General features: G+C 39.9%; 1 protein-coding gene across 1 annotated transcript in view; it reads left to right on the forward strand.

The window, feature by feature from the left end:
* Positions 1–22540, forward strand: part of EXT1 (exostosin glycosyltransferase 1) — a 325916-nt gene that overhangs the window by 278007 nt on the left and 25369 nt on the right. The window contains exons 2-5 of the mRNA XM_069600354.1: positions 6725–6818; positions 8293–8400; positions 13789–13908; positions 21261–21393. Coding sequence (XP_069456455.1) covers positions 6725–6818; positions 8293–8400; positions 13789–13908; positions 21261–21393 — 455 coding nt within the window. The remainder of the gene's footprint in view (positions 1–6724; positions 6819–8292; positions 8401–13788; positions 13909–21260; positions 21394–22540) is intronic.

Genomic DNA, 22540 nt, shown 5'->3' on the forward strand with positions numbered 1-22540 from the left:
CATGCCTCCTTCTCACTCTTCCCACCAGAGCCAAGTGGTGACTTGTCATTGGTCTTCTCTGCATCCTTGGCTCCATCCTCCCATATCCCTCACTAAATGACAATCATTTGATAACACATCTGCCTTCTCCCTGGAGAAGTACTGTTCCTTGAACAGTACTTGACACATGGTAGGCATTCAGCTAATGTTTGCTGAATGAATGAGAGAAAGTACAGAGGAGATGCTGAGAAAGCTTATTTCCCATATCCCACAGCACTTTAACTACAACAGTCTTAAGCTGGTTTTGTGTTCTTTCTTTCTTTTTTTCCTTCAGAAATGTGATTCCACCCTGGGGGTAAGCAAAGAAGTTTAAGTACTTGTGAGGATGGGGGGCTGAGAGAAAACAAATCAGCTATAGAAGTTTACTTACTTTATTTCTTTATTATTATTTTTGATTCTTAAGTCCAGTGTGAACTGTTAACTGTAGCATATGGAATCTAGTTCCATGACTAGGGATCGAACCCAGGACCCGTCCACTGGGAGCACAGAGCCTTTGCTACCAGGGAAGCCCCTCCCTTAGTTTGTAAATAAATACTTGAGATGAACCATAGCACCACTGGCGGAGACTACATTGCTGCGGGCTTCCCTCACTTCTTCCCTGTCCTCTTTGATTAGCAGAAAATAGGCTCGCATGGCAGAGTCCTACCAAGGAATTATAGGAAGCCCAGGAGGACCCGTGGGCACACTGTGCCAGCAGCATCCTTGGCTATGGAGCCTTTGATAATAAGGCAAAATCCTTTCAATTAGAAGCTGCTGTTGTGATTCATAGCTTCTGTTTTTGTTTAATTTCCAAGGGTCTGCTCCACACTTCTCCCTGTACTGTCTTTGGGAATCTGATCTTTTTCATTTGTTTGTTACTCTTTTGAAATGTTTTTATTCCTCTTGAATTGCTGTAGTTTCTACAAGAATTTACAATCGTGTAGTGTGTTGCAGTTTCTACTGTATGCACTTAATCTCATTTAAATCCTCACATCTCTGAGGCTCAGAGGAGCTAAACAGTTTGTGCAGGACATGGAAAGTGGTAGGTCCAGAACCCAAGTTCTTCAGCCCAGACTTTCTGACTTCAAGTTGGCTGTACTTTCCATTCTGTCCGGTTGCCTCCCTTCCATCATCATAATCACAGCTACCATTTATGGATTGTTTATAAAGTGCGACAGGCTTTCGTTAAAATGTATCTTTAATCCTCCCAGTAAAAGTATTATCCCCATTTTGTCAACCAGGAAACTAAGATCTAGACAAATTAAATAACTTTTCCCAAGATCACTCAGTTTGTGAATAGCCAAGATAAAAGTGGAACCCAGGCTTGGCTGTGTCTAAAGCTGCTTAACCACTAAGCTCTTAATTAGTAAGCTCTTCACTACCATGCCAGTGGTTCTCAAAATTCAGGGTCCATCTTAATTACCTGGAGGGCTTATTAAAACATGGAATTCTGGGCCCTTCCCCCAGAGTTTCTGATTCAGCAGGCCTGGGTGAGGCTGCGAATTGACATTTCTACCAATTTCCCAGATGATGCTTATAGTTGGAAGAGTGTACTATGAGGACCCCAGCACTAATGCCACATTGCCCTCCACCCACTTCCTGGTGGCACTGAATTGCCGCCAGCCAAAAAAGAAAAAAAGAATGTGTTTCATATGGAGGGGAAGGACTTCAATTATGCATTATTATATGGCCCATTTTAAATGGGGTGTATCCCATGTATTATTCAATACACCTTTAAGGAGAAAATTATTATGGCCGAAGAATGGTTTTGGTTTCTAGGCTAAATACAGGGTCATGTCATTCTTACTGCATTTTTCATTGCAATAGTTTATAGAAACTGTTCTGGCTTAGATGTCATCATCTGTATAAGCAGGGACTTAATGACCATCTGAAAAGGGTAACAAAACCATTATTAGTTAAATCTGTGTCTGAGATTAGTTGTCTCCCTCATCTACTTACCTTCTTGCTTAGGATCTCTTATGATGTTCATTATTTCTTGTTTTTAAGAAGTTTGTAACTTCAATATGATTTATACTTCTAAGCTTACGTCATAGGTAAGAAGTGGTCACTAAAAAGATTGTCTCCCTCACTTGACCTGTCATCTCCCCCATTCCTATCCACTGGTAACCACTAATCTGTTCTCCATCCCTGTAATTATGTTAGTTAATTAATGCTATATAAATGGGATAATTCAGTGTGTGTCCTTTCAAGATTGAATTTTTTACTGAGAATAATTTCCTGAAGGTTGCTTGTGTGAATCTGTAGTTCATTTCCTTTTTTTGCTAGTGAGTATTCTAAGTTATACTTGTACCACAATTGGTTGAATGATTCACCCATTGAAGGATATTTGGATAGTTTACAGTTTGGGGCTATTAAGGATAAAACTGTGAACATTCGTGGACAAGTTTCTGTGTGAAAATAAATTTTCATTTCTCTGGGATAAATGCCCAAGTGTGCAATTGCTGGGTCATACACTAAGCTCATTTTTAGTTCTAAAAGAGACTGCCAAACTCTTTTCCAGTGGGGCTGTACCGTATTACCTTCCCACCAGCAATATATGAGATTTATATTCCAGTTTCTCATCAGTACCTGTTGTCATCTGTCCTTTTGATTATAGCCATCTTTGTGGCGAAAATGATATCTCATAGTTTTGATGTGCATTTCCCTAATGACTAGTGGTTAAGTATCTTTTCATGTGCTTATTGGCACTTGGCAAATTTTCTCTGGAACAATATCTATTCAAAGCCTTTGCCTATTTTTAAATTGAATTATTTGTCCTGATTGTTGGTTTGCAAGAGTTCTTTACCTTTGGTAGATACAGCCGCTTACCAAATTGATAATTTGAAAATATTTGTTTTCTTTTCTATAGGTTGTCTTTTCACTTTCTCGATGAGAGCTGAGGTAGAGGGATCCTAGTCTTCTCAGCTATACTCACCTACATTAGAGCTTCTATAAGGCAGAGCTAGTGAGGGTTGGTAATGGAGCGGGTCTTGGCTCAGATCCCCTAGACACTCAGAGTTCTTGCTGAGATTTGGTAGATTTTCCTGAGCAAATGGTTTTCCCCTTGTCACGATGCTCTTAGGACAATTTCCAGAAATTGTCAATGAATGTTCTTTCTTAAACTTTATGTTTTATATTGAAGCATAGTTAATTAACAATATATTAGTTTCAGGTATATAGCAAAGTGATTTAGTTAGACATACACACGTATCTATTCTTTTTCAAATCCTTTTTTCAGTTAGGTTATTGCAGAATATTGAGCCACGTTCCCTGTGCTGTACAGTAGATCCGTGTTGGTTTTCTATTTTGAATACAACAGTGTGTACGTGTCATCTCAAACTTCCTAACTAAGCCCCCCTTCCCCAGCTCTTACCCTCTGGTAGCCATAAGGTCATTCTAAGTCTGTGAGTCTGTTTCTGTTTTGTAAATAAGTTCATGCATATCAACTTTTTCAGTGAATATTCTTATAATTTGTATCAGGTAAATTGGTGTTTTTGCTGGAAGGAGCATCCACAGAATTCTTTACTGTGTCATTCTGGAAGGCCAGCCTTCCATAGTATACTTAGAATACCTACCCTCAGGGAGATACTACCCCTGAAATCCTCGTCAGCCTTTTTTAGTTATCTGATGAGGCTTTGGTAGGTCTAGCAGCAGGAGAATCCTCTTCTCCAGGACTAGAACGGTGCTTGGAACATAGGATTTCCTGAAAGAATGACGTTGTAAATGAATGAGTTTAAGCTCTTAGAAGGAGGTAGATGTGGGCATATGAGCAGACCAAAGAGCTGAGTGGGGAGAGTACCACACATTCATGTGGTTCTGTTAGGACCGTCATCCCCCTTGCAGGCGTCATTATTTCTCCAGTTGTTATACACAGGCATTCATAGGCTCACTGTCACTAGAGCTGATGGTTCATGGGCTGAGCATGGTTAGAAACAGGAAAATCATTGTTTTAAGTTGTATGTGCTTATGTTTCTGTATGTCAGTATAAATACACACATTGCACACTGTATATACAAGCAGATTTCTACGAAATATACGTGTGTCTGCATGCGTGCACGCTAAGTCACTTCAGTCATGTTCGACTCTTTGTGACCCTATGGACAGTAGCCCACCAGGGTCCTCGGTCCATGGGATTTTCCAGACAAGGATACTGGAGTGGGTTGCCATGCCCAGGGATAGAAACTGTGTCTTTTGTCTCCTGCATTGGCAGGCAGATTCTTTACCACTAACACCACCTGGGAAGTCCCTTACATACATACACACATACATGCGTGCAATGGCTGTGGAAACTTTTGGAGCAGTGGGATAGTCTCAAAGGGACATACACTAGTGAAAGAATAAAGATTAATGGGAGGACTTCCCTGGTGGTCCAGTGATTTAAGACTTTGCCTTCCAGTTCAGAGTGTGCAGGTTCAATCCTTGGTCCTGAAGCTAAGAACCCACATGCCTCACAACTAAAAAAAACCTAAAAACAGAAAACAGAACAAATATTGTAACAAATTCAATAAAGACTTTTCAAACATGGTCCACATCAAAACAAAACAAACAACAATAACAAAAAAAAACCCTTAAGAAATACTTTATTTAAAAAAATAATAATAATTATGGAATGTTCCAGACAATCTTTAGTCATCTTGCCCAGCTGACTCATTTTGCAGATGAGGAAACTGAGGCCCAGAAAGTCCATTGTTCATTCTGAACTTCACAGCTTACCTAGTGGGTTCCTGATTCCAGCAAGAATGCTTGTCCCCTTTCTCCTCTTACCTATTATGTGAATGAACACTAGCTTCAATCATGAAGCTTTATTCCATACATCAGCAAATCCCTCTCTACAACCACTTAAAAATCCACACCTTGAATAACTGTCACTTGAGTTTTTCCACAAGTTTTCTGCTTTTCTTCTCCCTCTGCTTCTTCCCTCAAGTAAATTTTGCAGCTGAAAACTTTGAAACTTGTTACAATCCAGAACATTAATAGGGTTTTACATTTTTAGCAGCCTAATGATGAGGAGGTAGGGCCTTCTGTTCCAGCCCCTTAGGGGTTTCTATTCTGGGTATTTATTAAACTTTCCTGTAGCCTCAAGTATATTTGACCTTTTTATATTAAAATAGTTTCAGTTTAAACTTTATACATACATTGTGTGTGTGTGTGTGTGTGTGTGTGTGTGTGTGTGTGTTTCCCTGGTCTCCATTGATTAGGTAGATATTCAGACATTATCAACAGTTGAGCCTGAGATCCTTGTCAATTATTTCCTTATGTTTGGTAAGGAAAAGAGAAGCCATTACTATCATAATTTAATATTTTTTTCATTTAGCTAAATTTGAGCCCTCTTAAAAACATTTCCACTTTGAAGTCTATTTTACAGTTTAATTAACGCAGCAAGGATATTCTTTTTTCTTTCTTTCTTTTTTAAAATTTTTACTCTCAATGAAGATAATCCATTCACGGTGACCTTTTCTTGGGCAAATTAGTTGTACACGCTTGTTTAAGCAAATGGTCCTTTGCATGATATCTCTTCTTAATGACGGGTTTATAATTGAAAATTGGCTTACTCCCATATGCCTAGTTTGTGTAAGATTATAAAAATACATGTGGACTTTAAAAATATAAATGTATATATCAGTATCCCCCAAAGAGGAGGGAAGAATCCAATGCCTTCAGGCTATGATTAAATTAGACTATTAGAGTCAGAAAATGCCAGTGACATATGCTACTGTCAAAGTCACACCTGTCTGCCGAGCCCGGGAAGTTCTTGAAAAACGAGAGTGATTTCATACTACTGTGATTTCATCCTAGCCCTGAGAAGCTAGGCCTTCCCAGGACATGAGCCATCTCCAGTTTCCCAACTTTGCTTCAACTCTGAGGGAACTTTCAACTGTGTGCTTAGGACTCGGTTTGTGGAAATCATGTTTCAAGTGCCAGCCCTGTTTCCCTGCACTCCACTGACATAGAGAGACAGGTGACATTCCTGTTTTATTTTGCATTTTTCTCAAGTGCAATAACAATGTGAGCTGGCTCAGTGGTATTTGAGTAAAAGACACGATCATCTCATCTCTTGCCCAGTTTCCCACAGTCCTGAGTATTTTTTCTTTTCTTGTTATTTCTTCTCTTTCCCAGTTTCTTGGGCTGGCTCCTTCTCTCTTTCCTCCATGCCAACCATTCTTACACAGGAGTGTTTGTCTGGGGTAACCGAATGTTCTTGGTTAAAAGTAGAAACTCCAGCTTGAAGGAGAAAATACATGTTTTGTGCTCAGAATGGAGGTTTCCTGAGTAGATTTTAATAGCATGGTTTATGGGGTAGGTAGGAAACAAGAGCAGTCTTCAAGTTCCTAAATGATATGGCATTATAGAAGAACAACTAGCAGTGATTATTTTTTTAAGCTGATGAAGGCAACCTGTTTTTGCCAAGACACGAAAAAACCTGATTTGCGAAGTAAAGGCTGAGCGAGCCAAAATGTCACTGAGACCATCAGACTTGTCTTTTACGTATTGTTTGCACAAGACCCTAATTGCTTTGTCCAGTGGGAAGGGTCACATTTCCATTCTTCATGCAGCAACCCTTCCTACCTTCCCCCTGGAAAAGTGGGGCTGGCTTGTGTACCACCCAAGTTGCCATGGGTGGCTTCACGCCCCCTAGGTGTGCCCATTCACCCCACCCCCATTCTTAATGGTCTTTATTTGCTGATGGCGCCTCTTCTCCTTCTAGATATGATTATCGGGAAATGCTGCACAATGCCACTTTCTGTCTGGTTCCTCGTGGTCGCAGGCTTGGGTCCTTCAGGTTCCTGGAGGCTCTGCAGGTAAGAGACCCTGATCATCCCTGGAACAGAGTTGAGAACTGATGTCAGACAGGGGCTGGGATGAGGGGAGGAGGGTTCGCCTTAACACATCTCCTGGGATCTAAACCAAACACATGGTTTGCCTGGAACACCTGAAATCTATTTTCCCAAGAAAATCTACAACCTTTTATATGCATGGGGGGCAGAAGGAGGATTTACACCCTGCCTTTGGACATGAGGAGATGCAGTGGGAATCTCAAGGGAAGGTGGGTTCTCAGAGATAGGCTTGCAAACAGAGAGTAGATCTGACTGCCCACCAGGCAGCAGAGCCGAGCTCCTCATGGAGCCTCCCCCCTCCTCCTTGGAAGCCAGTGTCAACAGCAGTGAAGATGGCTCATGAGTGGCATTTCCCACAATCAAACTTGTTCTGTCCCCGTTATAGTCACCACTTGGCTTCTCTGAATTCTGAGCATGACCCCCAGCAAGGCAGAGGCACTCTCTCAGCCTGGCTCTTCCAGGCGCTGCAGTTCTGAGGTCCCAGAGCTTCCGGACTCTTTTGCCAATAACATTTACCCTTGACGGTTCTCACCCGGAAGTTGCATCCAGCCTTCCTTGTTGGCGAGAAAGCACGCCTTCCGCCTCTCACCTCCTCCTCTCCTGCACTCCTTGCTGCTGTGTCCTTTCTTCCTTTGCACTCTGCCCCTGCCTGAATCTGTGCTTCTGTCACCATGCTTCCAATGTTCTGTCTTGTCCTCCAACAGGAGGGCTTTCTTTTCTTGAAAGTCTTTGCTGACAGGTTCTAGGAAGCATATCATCCCTAACATTCTCCTAGCCTCTGGGTGTGTTGCATGGAGCAAATTGGTCTCTGCTTAGGATTACGAGTTCTTTGCAGCCAGAATGTTGTCATTAGCCTGGTGTTTTTAGGCTCTTAGGTCACTGTGCAGGTAGTAAGTTGGTCAGGATCCCTCCACACTGAAGGGACCAAGTCTGGTTCGGATGTTTGCCTGGCCTGGTGAGCACCCGGTAAGAATTAAGTCCACAAAACACTTTATCAGGAAAACCAAGTCCTGTTCAGCTGTTTGTTGCTCAGGACATTGGCACGATGCACTTTGCACATGACCTGTAGCATTTTCATGGACAAGACCAGGTGTGTTCAAGGTGGGGTTTATGCTAGGATTTTGTCGGTGAACGATTTTGTTATGTCAGTAAAATTTCTTCAATGAGGCCAGTTGTCTCCCTAGAAGTAAAGTCAGCCAAACCAGGTATAAGAATAGAAATGGGGTTTTCACATTCCAAGGCACAGCTTGCAAATGGTAAAATATCAGCTGGATACGGACAGCCTTCACATGACTTCATAAAACCCCACTTTTCTATTGACCTCAGCAGTCCAGGATTCATGCCAGTAATTGAAATTTGTACTGATTTCACCCTCCTGTTTGGAAGGGTTCCTCCTGCCACCACCTCCCTCACACTCACGGTGCCCTTCTTTGCACAGGCCGCCTGTGTCCCTGTGATGCTCAGCAATGGATGGGAGTTGCCATTCTCTGAAGTGATTAATTGGAACCAAGCTGCCGTCATAGGCGATGAGAGATTGTTATTACAGGTAAGGAAGGGGTGGTGGCCTTCCCCAGATCAGTGGGTTATTGCTGCCCCCGTGCAAACTTTCAGAGAAGATGAATCCAAAAGGTCAGCTATATAAGAGAAATTTTACCAGGAGAAAATTGCCTGTGTCATGGCGAATATGAAGTCATTTAACTTGACATCGTTCACTTCCTAGTATGCAATCTCCTCAGATCCAGGGAGTATATACTTGGATAAGGAGAAGCTACAGGTGGAGGACATGAATGTTGATACTGACAAGAGGTGTATATCTACCCCCTTCAATTTCTGTAATATTTAGAAATCACGCCAGAGAGTTCTTGTACAATTCTGCTGCCACTTTGTACTCCTTTCCCATTTCCATATTTGCCTTTAGATTAATTTTCAGAAAGGCAGGTCTCTAGGGCTGATTCTTGCCATTAGTGTTATCATTGCTTAAATAATCTAGTCTGGGTGAGTGTTATCTTTAAGATGTATATTTAAAAGAGCAGCCTCATATGAAAATGTGTGCGTGTGTGGTGGGGGGTGTCTTGTATTTTTGGCCATGTAGATTTTTTTTTTTTCATTTCATTTTATTCTTATAAAAACACATAACATGAAATCCACTCTCTTTACCAATTTTGACGTGTACTCATTATGGTTGAATATAGGTAAATACAGTGTATTACAGCAGGTCTCTAGGCTTATTCATCTCGCTTAACTGAAATTTTATGCCCACCGATGAGTAACTCCTCAGTTCCCATCCCCCAACCCCTGGTCACTACCATCCTGCTCTTTAATTCTATGGACTTGACTATTTTAGATACCTCATATAAGTGGGAGGACTTCCCAGATGGCTCAGTGGTAAAATAATTTGCCTGCCTGCCAATGAAGGAGATGCAAGAGACGTGGATTTGATCCCTGGATCAGGAAGATCCCCTGGAGAAGGAAATGGCAACCCACTCCAGTATTCTTGCCTGGAGAACTTTATGGACAGAGGACCCTAGTGGGCTACAGTCCATGGGGTCACAAAGAGTCGGACATGACTGAGCGACTAAACACATGAAAGTGGACTCGTGAAATACTTTTCTTTCCATGACTGGTTTATTTCACTTAGTGTAGAATCTTCAAGTTTCAACAATGTTGTCCTGTATTGCAGAATTAAGACTTACTAATTATTGAAATGTTCCTATTACCCAAAGTGATCCACAGATTCAAGGCAATTCCTACCAAAATCCCAGTGGCATTTTTTTTAACAGAAATAGAAAAACAGTCCTAAAATTTGTGTGGAACCAGAAAAGACCCCAAATAGCCAAATCAATCTTAAGAGAAAAAGAATAAAGCTGGAGCATCATCATCCCTAGTTTCAAACTATATTACAAAGCTACAGTCATTAAAACAGTAATACTGGCATTAAAAACAGGTGTATAGCTCAATAGAAAGAATAGAGTGCCCAGAAATAAATCCATGTATATATATCAACTAAACTTCTACAAGGATACCTAATAAAAGTCTGAACATCTCAATAGCTGCCTGGGAAGGGGGAATATGATATTCACAGAGAAATCCCAGGTCAGGAATAGTCAGTCACTGAGAATTTTAAAGGCATTTTGTGCAATGATGCTTTAGCTTCAGCGTAAATTGCCATACTCTTTTTTCTAAAATGATATAATATTTTAATCATTTACTTCATGACATTGTACTTTACCTTGAACTACCACAAATATTTGTAGAATGATTTTTTAATGTCCTGCTGGCCAGCCTGCTAACTGACTGGTGAAATAACTCAGTACTCTCCCTAAAGTAACAGGTGAAATATCTGTAACCAAAGAGAGCCATCAATTAAGCAAGGCAAGTTGAACACAGCTTCTAAAACATGCCTTGTGTCTGGTATTCATATCTGTGATCTCCAAGGCCCCTGGCACCTCAGAAGTAGAAAAACGTGTGACCTAGTGGAGTTCTCCCTAGGTGCGTGCCTAAAAACATTCACTCATGGAAGGCCTAACAAAGTGATAGATGTGGTTCTTTTCCATGTTGCCCTTTTCCTTCCTCCTCTGATTTTTTTTTTTAAAGATGCATGCTCATTAAAGGAAATTTGGGAATGAAAAATACCAGCCATAATTTCTCCAACTGTGTACCTACGCTCTCGTGAATTTGATGTGAATAAGTTGGGAGTTTGTCTTTGAAACGGAGTGGTTTCCGGGTACCGAACTGTGGTGGTCTGATCTCTGCCATTTCGCCAGAGTTGATTCTCCAGAAGCATTTCACCTTCTGAAGCAACATTTGGCTTGATGCTGGGGGTTTTGTTTTTCATTGCACCCACTCAAACTCGTTGGCATTTTCCTCTCATATGCAGTCTGTCTGCACAGCTGCCTCCATATTGAATGACGACTGAACTGTCATTGACAATGGTTTTTAAAGAACTGGCACCCAGCCCAAATGTCTGCTCTGGGAAATGTTTTTGTTATGTTACCATTTTTCATTTCCTGTTTTAGAACAGCTCAGATGTTTTTATTTGCATATAGTCTTGTCATGTCACCAAGAGAGCTTACTGTTGCTTTTCCTGTATCTGTCTTGGTAGATTCCATTAGTTCGGTTACCATGCATGACCTTTTATTAAGACTTCACTGGGTTCTGCCACTTTGAACAATCTGGCCAAATTGCAATTAATTTATCACTTTCTCATACCTGTCTCTCGGGACAAGCAGATTAATAACCAATAGCGAAATGCCATTAAAACTTGGAACTCTGTCTTTTCAATCAATTGGAATTATCTTCCAGAGCACTTTGCAGACTGCTGTCAGACACGTATATGCACAGACGGGTAGAATATATTTCACTTGATATAGTAACAGCAAGATGTGGCTTATATAAGAGAGGAGATGTATTGATAGGCTCATGTATGATATACCATTCTGCCTTCATAACCACAGTCTACTCAGTTTTCTGGAGACCACAAAGTGATGATAGCTTTTGACATTTTTCTAATGGACTGGTTCCTCATCATCACAATAAAACAGTGAAGTGTCAACCTGTATGACTCTTAGCAAATACCACTGACACTCAGAAGAGGGCATGGTTATGAAAATTCAGAAGGATAATTTTTTTCTAATCTTTCTTTGGCTATCTGGGCAATTTTCTCAGTAAATAAAATTAAATGTTCTTTGGCTAATCAGGGATCGATGATCTGAATGGTTTCTCTACCTTCTTCAAGGATATTTTATTTCCCCTTGACCTTGAGCTCTGATTTCGGGCAAATATTTTTCTCCATTATCTGTTGCCTTCATGCTGCTTCAGTGTTGAGAATCCAGATATACACTGGGGCTGCAGATTTAGTATCTGCTTTTGGACATCGCAAGTGAGCTTGTCCTTATGTAGGTACTGTGAAACAGTTCTCTGGCTCCCTGTAGAAGTGGTCTTGAAAAAAAAATGTTCCTACTTCCTTCCCTCCACTGGAAATTCAGATGTAGTCTTAGTCATGATGTCATGGGTAACTTTCTTATTAAAACAGCTAGTGGAGCATTCCTGCTTCAGTCCAGGCTCCCATGCCTCTCTGTTTAGTTACATATTAGGGAAGCAAGCATGCAGAAAGAGGTGAGCACAAAAGGGCACTTGCTAATCACAAGAAATCTCCCCTAAGAATGTAGACTCTATAAATGAAATAGACCTTGGGCTTTAAGTGAAGATAGGGAGCAAGCCAAGGTAACTCACCAGACAACCGGGAAGTACATTTCAGAGCTCCAGACCCAAGCAAATTCACAGGCAAACATTAAGCAATTGGTCCAACTTTTCATATCATCACCCTAAGTCAATAGCAATAGTAGTAGTAATAATTTCTTTGTCAGTTAAACATCTCATGTGTTAGGCATTGTGTGAAGCACTTAGGTGCTCTTCATCACAACCTTACAATGATGTTAGAACTGTATCCCTGTTTTATAACTGAGGAGATGGAATCTTTGAGAGATGAAGTAACTTGTTCAAGGAAGCACAGCTGGTAAACTGTAGAGCCAAGGCCCTTACCTTGGTCTGACTCCCATTTTCCTGTGCTTAACTGTTGAGCTATACTGCTAGTGAAAATAATAATATTCCTTCAGTGGCTTCAGATGGCTGTGGTCAATTTGACTTTTATTTATTAAATAGCTACTACAGGCATACCTCATTTATTTTACTTCGCTTTTTGTGCTTCATAGATGCTTTTTTCTTTGGTAACAAATTGAAGGTTTGTCATAAGCCTGTGTTGCCAGATGATGGTTAGCATTTTTTTTTTACTTTGAATAAAGTATTTTAATTAAGGTATTTATGTTGTGCGTTCAGACATTATGCTACTGTACACTTAATAGACTATAGTGCCAAAGTAACTTTTAGATGGACTGTTGGTGGTGGTGGTACACAGTGGTGTCTGACTTTTGTGACCCCGTGAACTGTAGCCTCCAGTCTCCTCTGTCCATGGGATTTTCCAGGCAAGAATGCTGGAGTAGGTTGCCATTTTCTACTCCAGGGGATCTTCCTGACTAAGAGGTCGAATCTGTGTCTCTTGCATTTCCTGCATTGGCAGGTAGATTCTTTACCACTGTGCCACCTGGGAATCCTCTGGATGCACTGAAAAACCAAACAAATTTTGTGTGACTCACTTTATTGTGATATTCATTTTTATTGCAGTGGTCTGAAACAGAACCCACAGTATCTCTGAGGTGTGTCTGTACATAAAAGCCACTATCCTAGCTAGAAAGTGTTTAGCTGGATGGACAGGGCATAAATCCTTCCTTTAAAATTGTGCAGCCTCGTAGATAGCAGTGTTGGCTAAGCACACATGACAGATCGCATTAGTTTGGGGTAAGCACTAGAGCCAAAAAGAGAGGTCTGGGGAGCAGAAAGCTCTCAGGGAGAGAAAAGAGATACATGCACATAGAAATAATTACCCTCAGCTGCATATTAAATGGACAGACTCCGAGACATTCCCTAAAATGTCCCTCTGTAGGTCATTAGTAGTCCTGAGGGTGGCATGTCTTAGAAGTGCTTGGGACATAATGGCTCTCAGCTTTGCTCCAAGACTGTAGCCCCTTCTCTGCAGGATTTGATTGTCCATGGGCAGGTTCAAGGGCATGTGGGATTCATAGAAAATGGCAGAGGAACGCTATGCAAGTGATAAGCTACTACCAAATCTTAGAAGTGAGCTCTAACTGTTGTGTATTTGGTCATTAAAGGTCATCATTGCTGACTCCCAGTAAGTACTATTTTTAGCTCACACCTCTTTAGGGCCTTTCAGTCTAGGGGTTGGTGGTTTTTAGTAGATCTATATGCTAGAAGCAGAATGCTCTGAAGAATAAAACTCTAACCTGAGCGGGTGATTTTGATCAAATGACATCTCATTGTTTTCCGGTTATAGTTATTATGTGTTCACCTTGTGTTACAGATTCCTTCTACAATCAGGTCTATTCATCAGGATAAAATCCTAGCACTTAGACAGCAGACACAATTCTTGTGGGAGGCTTATTTTTCTTCAGTTGAGAAGATTGTATTAACTACACTAGAGGTAAGTGAGATGCCTTGGCTTTCAGTCTCCAATAATGGTCCTTTATATGTTTTTCTTAGCCTTCTCTTTTGCTATTATCAATGTGTAATTGGTCAAATGGGGCAACACTGAACTTTCTGTACTTGGATGTTTCAGTTAACCCCTTGACCTGCTCTCCATTCTGGACGAACTCCACAGAGGAACACTGACTTAGGAGGAATTACACTCCTTGACACAGAGATCGGCTCTGTCTTACATCATTTCAGAGACAGGTGGCTAATGATTGTCCTGTCATTCACACTCATGGCATCCTTTGAAGGCATATTTCTGGAGTCCGCTTAAGAAACAGATAGTGAGCAAGTAGGGGAAAATCTCCCATTCTAAATATATGAATAGTTTACTGGATACTGTAGTCCAGTGGCATTCAGAAACAGCCAAATTCATTCTCAAGATAAATGCAACCCACCCCTCATTATCACAAGGATGTGTTAAGAAAATAAGAATTACACTCATCTGGTGCAGAAAGTGTTAAGCTTTATAAAATCAGAAAATCTTCCAGGCAGATGGGTGCCCATGTTCAAGTTGCTTTTTTTAAGGCAGGAAAAAAAAAAGAAAGGGAAACATGGGGATGATTAAAACCTTTGGAAGTAGAGCAGAGAGCAGTGGCCTGAGGCTACACCAAAGTAGCACAAATTGCTGAGAAAAGATTTTGGAATCTGCACTCATGAATTACAGGAAGCAAAGCAGAGGTTCTCAAGTGTAGCCCAGCATCGAGGTAATTCTGAGGTGTCTGTAATATGAGGTGGGGGCATTCGTGGCCTCACTTTCGAAGTACTTTCTTTGGAAACGTGATTACTGCTCCAGAAGCGAATGTCATTGGGAATATGCAGTATGATCATTCTGAGAAATACCCAGAAAATGAAGTCATCCTGTTTTGTGCATATCACTGCTGTCTTGCCATCCTGGGTACCTACCAGCCTTGCTGCCAATGCTGATCATACCCCAGCCACCCTGGGACACTTACCTACCTGAAGCCTGGCCTTGGCTTCTGCTCTCGTGGGTCTGGGCTCTACCAAAGTGTCCTCTCTGGGTACGCTGATTTCATCCTGGAACTTAGTGAAAAGATATTTAGTACCCAGGTCCACCCATGAACGGGGACAGGGTAGAATGCCTTCCAAGGGCTTCCTTATTGCAAGCAAATTCCTCTTATTCGTCCAAATCACCCTCCTCAATGAAAATTGTTTCACTTGCATTCATAGCAGCAGATTTGAACATGTAACAAATTCTACCTTTTGTTTTTGAGCTTGTCCTCCATCTAAGAACCTTCTTAAGGAAAGCTGAATGTGAATTGTGTTTAGATTTTTTGTTGTTGTTGTTGGGTTTTTTTTGGAATAAGTGCTTTTTATCAAAGAAGTGCATGTTCCTTTTAGAAAATAATGGAAAATACAGCACAAAAATAAAATAATCTATCCGTATAATTCCCTATTGACGTATATACACACATATGAATGCATATATGTTCATTTTTTTCTATGCAAATGCATAAATATGTTCTTATTTTTAATTTAAAGAAGAGTTTCTATACTTAGTTTATAACTTGTTTTTTCTCCTTAATAATATATTATCTCATTAGATTTTTCTATAGTTATTTTAATGACTAATATTCCATTCATAATATCACTTAACTCCATTAATTGATCCCCATTGGAGACTACTACAGTTATTCCTGGTTTTTCATTATTATACACATCCTTGAAGCAAATAGCCTCAGTGACAAACTGTTATGCAAGTTCAGGATTACTCTCTTAGGATAAAATCCTTGAATTTGAAGTCCTGCTTCAAAGAATATGACAAATGCTGATTTCTACATGAACTGTCAATTTTCCTGCAATAGAATTAACTAATTTATATTCCCTTCAGTGTATATGAGAGAACTTATTTTAATTATTTTTATGTTTCTCACCTTCAACATCAGTTCAGTTCAGTTCAGTCGCTCAGTCGTGTCTGACTCTTTGTGACCCCATGAATCACAGCACACCAGGCCTCCCTGTCCATCACCAACTCCTGCAGTTCACTCAGGCTCACGTCCATCGAGTCGGTGATGCCATCCAGCCATCTCATCCTCTGTCGTCCCCTTCTCCTCCTGCCCCACATCCCTCCCAGCATCAGAGTCTTTTCCAAAGAGTCAACTCTTCGCATGAGGTGGCCAAAGGAGTTCCTTTATGATTGGGAAGTCTTTTCACTTGTGCCTTTTCAATTTGCTACTAAGGACTTTTCAACTCATAATTTTATTTATGCATAACCTACACACACGTATTTTCTAGTATTTATTTTCATGTTGGGGTTTCCCAGGTGATGCTAGTGGTAAAGAACCTGCTTGCCAATACTGGAGATGTAAGAGATATGGGTTCGATTCCTGGGTTAGGAAGATTCCCCTGGAGGAGGAAGTGGCAACCTACTTCAGTATTCTTGCCTGGAGAATCCCATGGACAGAGGAGCCTGGCAGGCTATGGTCCATAGGGTTGCAGAGTTGGACATAACCAAAGCAACTTAGCATGCAGCCATACACTTTTTTTAAAGCTTTGTATTTTGTACTGGAATATAGGCAATTAATTTTTTTAATCCAATTTACTTTGTATGTGATCTGTGTTGAAAAACCTAAACCATCCTTTTTTTTTTTTTGACCAATTGTTCTGTAGTTGTCCCAATACAATTTTTTTTTTTTTTACATTTTTATTTGATTTTTTTTTTTTTTTTTTTTTTTGGCTACACCACACAGCTTATGGGATCTTGGTTCTCGGATGAGGGACTGAACCCAGGCCCTTGACAGTGAGAACGTGGAATCTAACCAGTTGACCACTAGGGAGTTCCTGCAATATATTTCTAAAGTTATTCTTTCCTCAGTGTTTCCATGCGCCACTTTTATGCATCTTTGGCTATACACTGAGACCACGTGTTTTCATTTCTTCACCCTATATTTCATCTCTTGGTGAATCTCTATTTATTAACTGACCTACTATTGTTGACTGTTACTGTTGTCTCTAATTCATTCATTCTTTTTTTTTTTTTTAGATAGAGATAGCCCTTTATCCAATCAATGACTTTCCACATGTATCTTAGACTATCTCTTTAGAATGGAATCCTTGAAATCGGATTACTCAGGCCAAGGGGCCAAGCATGACTAAGGCTCATGATATATATTGCCAAATTACTCTTCAGAAAGGTTGTATTCATCTAGATTCCCACAAGCCATCTGGGGACGACCCTCTTTCACTGTAACCTTATCAACCTTCAGGATCATAATTGAAACACACATGCACAACTTTGCTAATTTGCCAGATGAAAGATGGTATTTCATTAATTACGTTTCTTTTGAGTATGGTTTATTGCATAGCTCTGGTCTCTTGCCTGCTAACTTAGCAGTGCTCAATTATCCTATAATAGCAGTTGGATATGTTATATTCATCAGCATAGGATCTTAAGCCAAGCTGTTTTCATCTCTGTGCCTGGAAAGGCCTACTTCTCCTTGGATCTGAGCCAGGCAGTTCTTTAGAGAAAACACAGTTGTTTTTAAAACACTACAAACCATATACTTCATTCAAATTTATAGCAACTGTCAAAATCTCCTCATATAGTTCCAAAATTGGATTGTTACAGTTTGACCTCTCAACTGAATTGCATGAGAGATACCATCCAGTTTCCCTTTTTAAATCAGAGCTCAGATTACCCCAGGATCCAATGTAAACAGAAAAACAGAGAAAAATAGCAGAAAATGCCATCCACATACACAGATAAACAGCCAACATGCTCATAAGAACGATTTAACTATCACAAATCAAAAATTCCTACTTGGCTTAGCACTTGGATAATGTTGAATTCTTCACTCCCTGCTGGAGTGCCTGCTGTCTGAGGATTATTCGGCATTACCCTTGGACAGTGTAGATTCGAAGGTCTCTTGCTAAGGGGATGTTCTACACTCAGGCTCTTTCTTGCTTCCGTGCTGTATTCTGGGTCACGGGAAGGGAATTACTTGCTCTTTGGAGATTATGAGCCTTAGAGTTGTAGTAGTGCTTAGATAAAATTGGAAACAGGATGCTTTGTCCTTCTCTCTAACACCAGGGTCAAATTGTGCATACCTTCGACTGTGTTGCACTCTGTCCTGCTTGGGATTTGGCTAGTATTTCCAGTCTGATTGAAATTTCCGAATTCTGCACCTTAGAAATAAGGAGCTATTTAGTAAGAGCTAGGCTCTTTGGAGCTTGTTTTTTGGTGCAGATTGAGAAGTAAGGATAGGGACAGTGATAAAATGCTGCAAAAATAATGCTCATGGATTCCATTATTTGTCAGAATATTGTATGACAGTAACTTGGCACTAAGGAAGGGCTGAACCCTAGGAACTCAGTCGGAATCAGGCTGAGCAAAAGAAAAGGGCGTGAAATTGTCATAACACATGAGAACAGCTCATGGTAGCTTGGAAATCACAATTTAAAGTGAAGTTCTATGAAGGAGTCTCCGTTTCTCTCTTCGCTTATCTCTAACCGTACACATTCAGACCATAGTATTGCTGATGCTGCTGTACAATGAAAATTTAAAATCAGTGAGAGAATAGAAATAGAAGATTGCTTTAGTTTGGAGCAAGGTGGCATATGGCAGCCCTGCATGTATTAGGCAACACTGAATTTGTCAAAAGACCGAGTCAGGGTCACCTAGAATGACTGTAACCTGTAACCAATAGTCCATTATTTTAAAAATAGATGGCACATAAAAATGAAAAATAAGGAGCCTGTCATTCTTCCCTTTGAATTCACATTAATAAGAAATGCTATCCTTACTGAAGATACCATGTGGGGCTATAAGGGGAAAAAAATTGTGTAAATTTTTTGTGATTGTGTGTTTTGATTTTCTTTATAGTATCCAACCTTTAAATATAATGTCTTTGTCTACAACAATTAAGAGTGAGTACCAAGGATCCAGGAAGCTGTCCAGTGTAACATTAGGGAGACTTAGGCATTAGGAGAGGGACAAAATGACCTTTCTATTTGGTAAAATAAGATCCGTACTCTGTCCAACTTTTGATAAGCCAAGTTGATATCAACCTTTCAGAAAGACAGTTGGCAATACTTAAGAACAGCCTTTAAAGTGTTTATACCCTTTTGACAAAATCTTAAGGCATCAGTCCTAAATGTGGCAAGTTTTAGCTCATAAATATATTCACTGATTTGCATGGAAATAATTGCACTATTATTGGTCATTTAGGACAAGTAAACCATGAATACTATTAATAATATGGAAAGATCTGTAATATATAATACCTATGGTGGTATAGCTGTGTAAAAATGGAAAAATCCATGCTTAGACAATGAGCACAGGAATGAGATTTTTTATTTTCTAGGGAAAAAAAAAAAGAAGTCATAAGTATGAAGACTTAGACAACTATTCCTAACAGATTCTGGAGATTGTTGTAATTAATGTGATATTTTACTGCTTATTACATATGAGGATAGTAAGTCATAAAGGTGGCAAATTGCTTGACCTGGATTATATTCAACATGTGTTATTGCTCTTCTACCTTTTTTGATATTGCCCTGTCAAGATCTATTTGAAGAGCATATAAAGTGCTTTTTGGTATTTCAGAGGAATACTATGACTTATCATATCCCTGAATTCAAAAAGATAGCAGTGTTGTGATACTGAACCAAAGAGTCGACACTGAGAATCATACCATCCAGAGACACAAAGTGAATGGGGATTCAATTTGTGACATCTCTTGAGTTCTGTGTCACTTGTATGTAGGTTGGACTTATAACAGTCTTCTATCAATGTGTTCTGTGTCTTGATATCCAGAATTTAAGTGGCCACATGCTTAAAGGTGTATAAATTTGGAAAGCAAAAAAAAAAAAGGACCTGAATGAAAACCTATAAAGGAAAATAAATAGTAGAATAGGAAAGTACAAATAATTAAAAACTGGAATAAATGGTGTACAAAGTGGAATTGCAAACCATGTAAAAACTCTTCACAGCCGTGACAATTTTCTTATAATTAATGCCTGGACAACAGCATTTTAACATATCTCTGTTGTACCGCAAAGAACAAACATTTACATTTGAGTGAAGTTTCTAAAACCTTCCCCAAATTTGAAACCTCTGCCAAGTCATATGAAACAAGAAGTTTTGATCTAAGGAAAAAAGAAACTGCAGAAATCATTGAACTAAGATATTTGAGTTCTAAATTTCCTCCTTGCTTCCTTTCTTCTCTTATTAAAAAATATAAACATGATAAGGTTTGCGAAGATAAATGTAGCTCACTTTATTACTTGTCTAGTCACCATGTGGGATGAGATGAGGGTGGTAATAACCTTAGCAAATAATACAACTCCATTTAAAATGGTCTGCACTTAAATCACATTGCATTAAATGAGGACCCGGAAAATGATGATTTTGGTCATAAATCTCTAGAGATATATACTAGGCTTTTTCTCTTTTTTAAGCACACACATACACACACAAATTGCTGAAAACTTGAAATTCTGTATCAAGTTAATTATTTGCCAAATCATATCTTAATGAGTAGATGGTATAATTACAAGAGTTTGAAAGTCACAGAGAGAAATCTGTAAAGTAGACTAATCACATTCATCTGACAAATGATTCGGGATGGGGGAATATTTGACTCTAAATGTAGAATTTAATGATCTGCAAGGCCTTCAAGTCCAAAGAAACTAATGAACTAGCTTGGCTATTATTAGTCTTCATATGCCATGGTTTTTGTCCTATTATGTAGGTTGTTTTGAGCAATTGTTAGTTAACTCACTACTTTCTGAGATTAAAGTTAGAAAAACTGCAGCTAACTAGTACCCTAAAGTCCTACAATTGAATTTGAAAGGGCAGTGAAAACTATGTCAAACAAATAAACCGGCCTCCTGAATTAAAGGAACAGATCAAAACCTCAGCTGCTTATAGAACGCGCATGCCCTCAAGATGCTCCCAGCTCAGTCTCTACATGGACATCTCCGTGCACTGAGAACCAGATCTTCATGCTGGAAGATCAGCCATTAAGGAAAATAAGTTTTCTACACACTCTACTTTGAAAGGAGCACAGACTTAACAATAGAAAGACAAGACAGAATTTATGGTGAAACTGAAGTATAATTAGACAATTGGATTAACCATTTCTTCCCTTTCTCTCTCTCCTTCTCTTCCAACACTCGATTACTTTCTATGTATCCCAGACATTTTTATCATTGGAGAATGGGGGGTGGGGGTAGACTCAGTACTTTTACTGGCATCAGCCCTCCAATTTGGCCTGAATGTGTTCCTCATTAGATATCATCAGAGTCTCCTCCTCACCATATGCCAATGTTTTTGTTTTCTAGATTATTCAGGACAGAATATTCAAGCACATATCACGCAACAGTTTAATATGGAACAAACATCCTGGGGGATTGTTCGTCCTACCACAGTATTCATCTTATCTGGGAGATTTCCCTTACTACTATGCTAATTTAGGTAAGTGAATGCCTTCCCCAGAGCTATTCTGGTTTACCCTCCAAATGTTGTCCGGAACTGAAGTCCCTCAATTTTTTTATTCCATCGCAGTGTCTTTGTAACACCCTGTGTTGGAGACTGCTTTCTAGAGCCCTATCCTAAATGGTTTATCAAGGTCATGAATTATAAATCCAGCAGAGCCTTGCAAAGTGAAAAACTCATTCCTGATTTGAGCCACTGTTCTTTACGTTTAGTAGAGTCATTGCTTTTTAAGAAGAAGGCTCCCCAAATTACAGATCATTCTGAACACGACAATTTAAGTAATCTAAGTGAAAGTTGCTCAGTCATGTCCTACTCTTTTGCGACCCCATGGACTGTAGCCTGCCAGGCTCCTTTGTCCGTGGAATTCTCCAGACCAGAATACTGGAGTGTTTTGCCATTCCTTTCTGCAGGGGAATCTTCCCAACCCAAGGATCAAACCCGGGTCTCCTGCACTGCAGGTGGATTTTTTACTGTCTGAGCCACCAGGGAAGCCCCAACATGACAATAAGTTTGCTATAATTTTGAGTCTTATCATGTATAAAATGAATCTAAGAGAGCTCTTCCTACATTTTTTTTCTCCACGATCCTAACTTCTCTGTCTCAGATCAAAGAAAAACCAAACTAATAAAGAGAGAGGGAAAAGATTTAAGAATATAGGACAGAGGAGAAACTTACGCACTTCATTCCGCATATATGATGCTGCTCTTCTGTGCGTGTTAATGCAGCGCTAGGTGGTGGGAATAAAAAGTCAAAGGAGATATAAGCTCTGCTGTCAAGCAGCGTTTGCGCTCAGTCGCTGAGTCGTGTCCTGCTCTTTGCGAACTCACAGACTGTAGCCCACCAAGGTCATCTATCTATGGAATTTTTCAGTCAAGAATGTTGGAGTGGCTTGCCATTTCCTTCTCCAGGCAACTTAGAGGCTGGTCATAATGAGGAAAAGGAAACAGGCAGAGAGATGAAGCTTTACAAAAGGCTACTGTTATCGCCATAGACATTTATGCATTGGGCTGGCAAAAAAGTTCATTTGGGTTTTTCTGCACCATCTTATGGAAAAACCTGAACAAACTTTTTGGCTTCCCCAGTATTTGGAGCCCCATTTGCTCTAATGTTGGTAACATCTTGGACA

The sequence above is a fragment of the Ovis canadensis genome, chromosome 9, assembly GCF_042477335.2.
Source record: "Ovis canadensis isolate MfBH-ARS-UI-01 breed Bighorn chromosome 9, ARS-UI_OviCan_v2, whole genome shotgun sequence".
Taxonomy (NCBI): domain Eukaryota; kingdom Metazoa; phylum Chordata; class Mammalia; order Artiodactyla; family Bovidae; genus Ovis; species Ovis canadensis.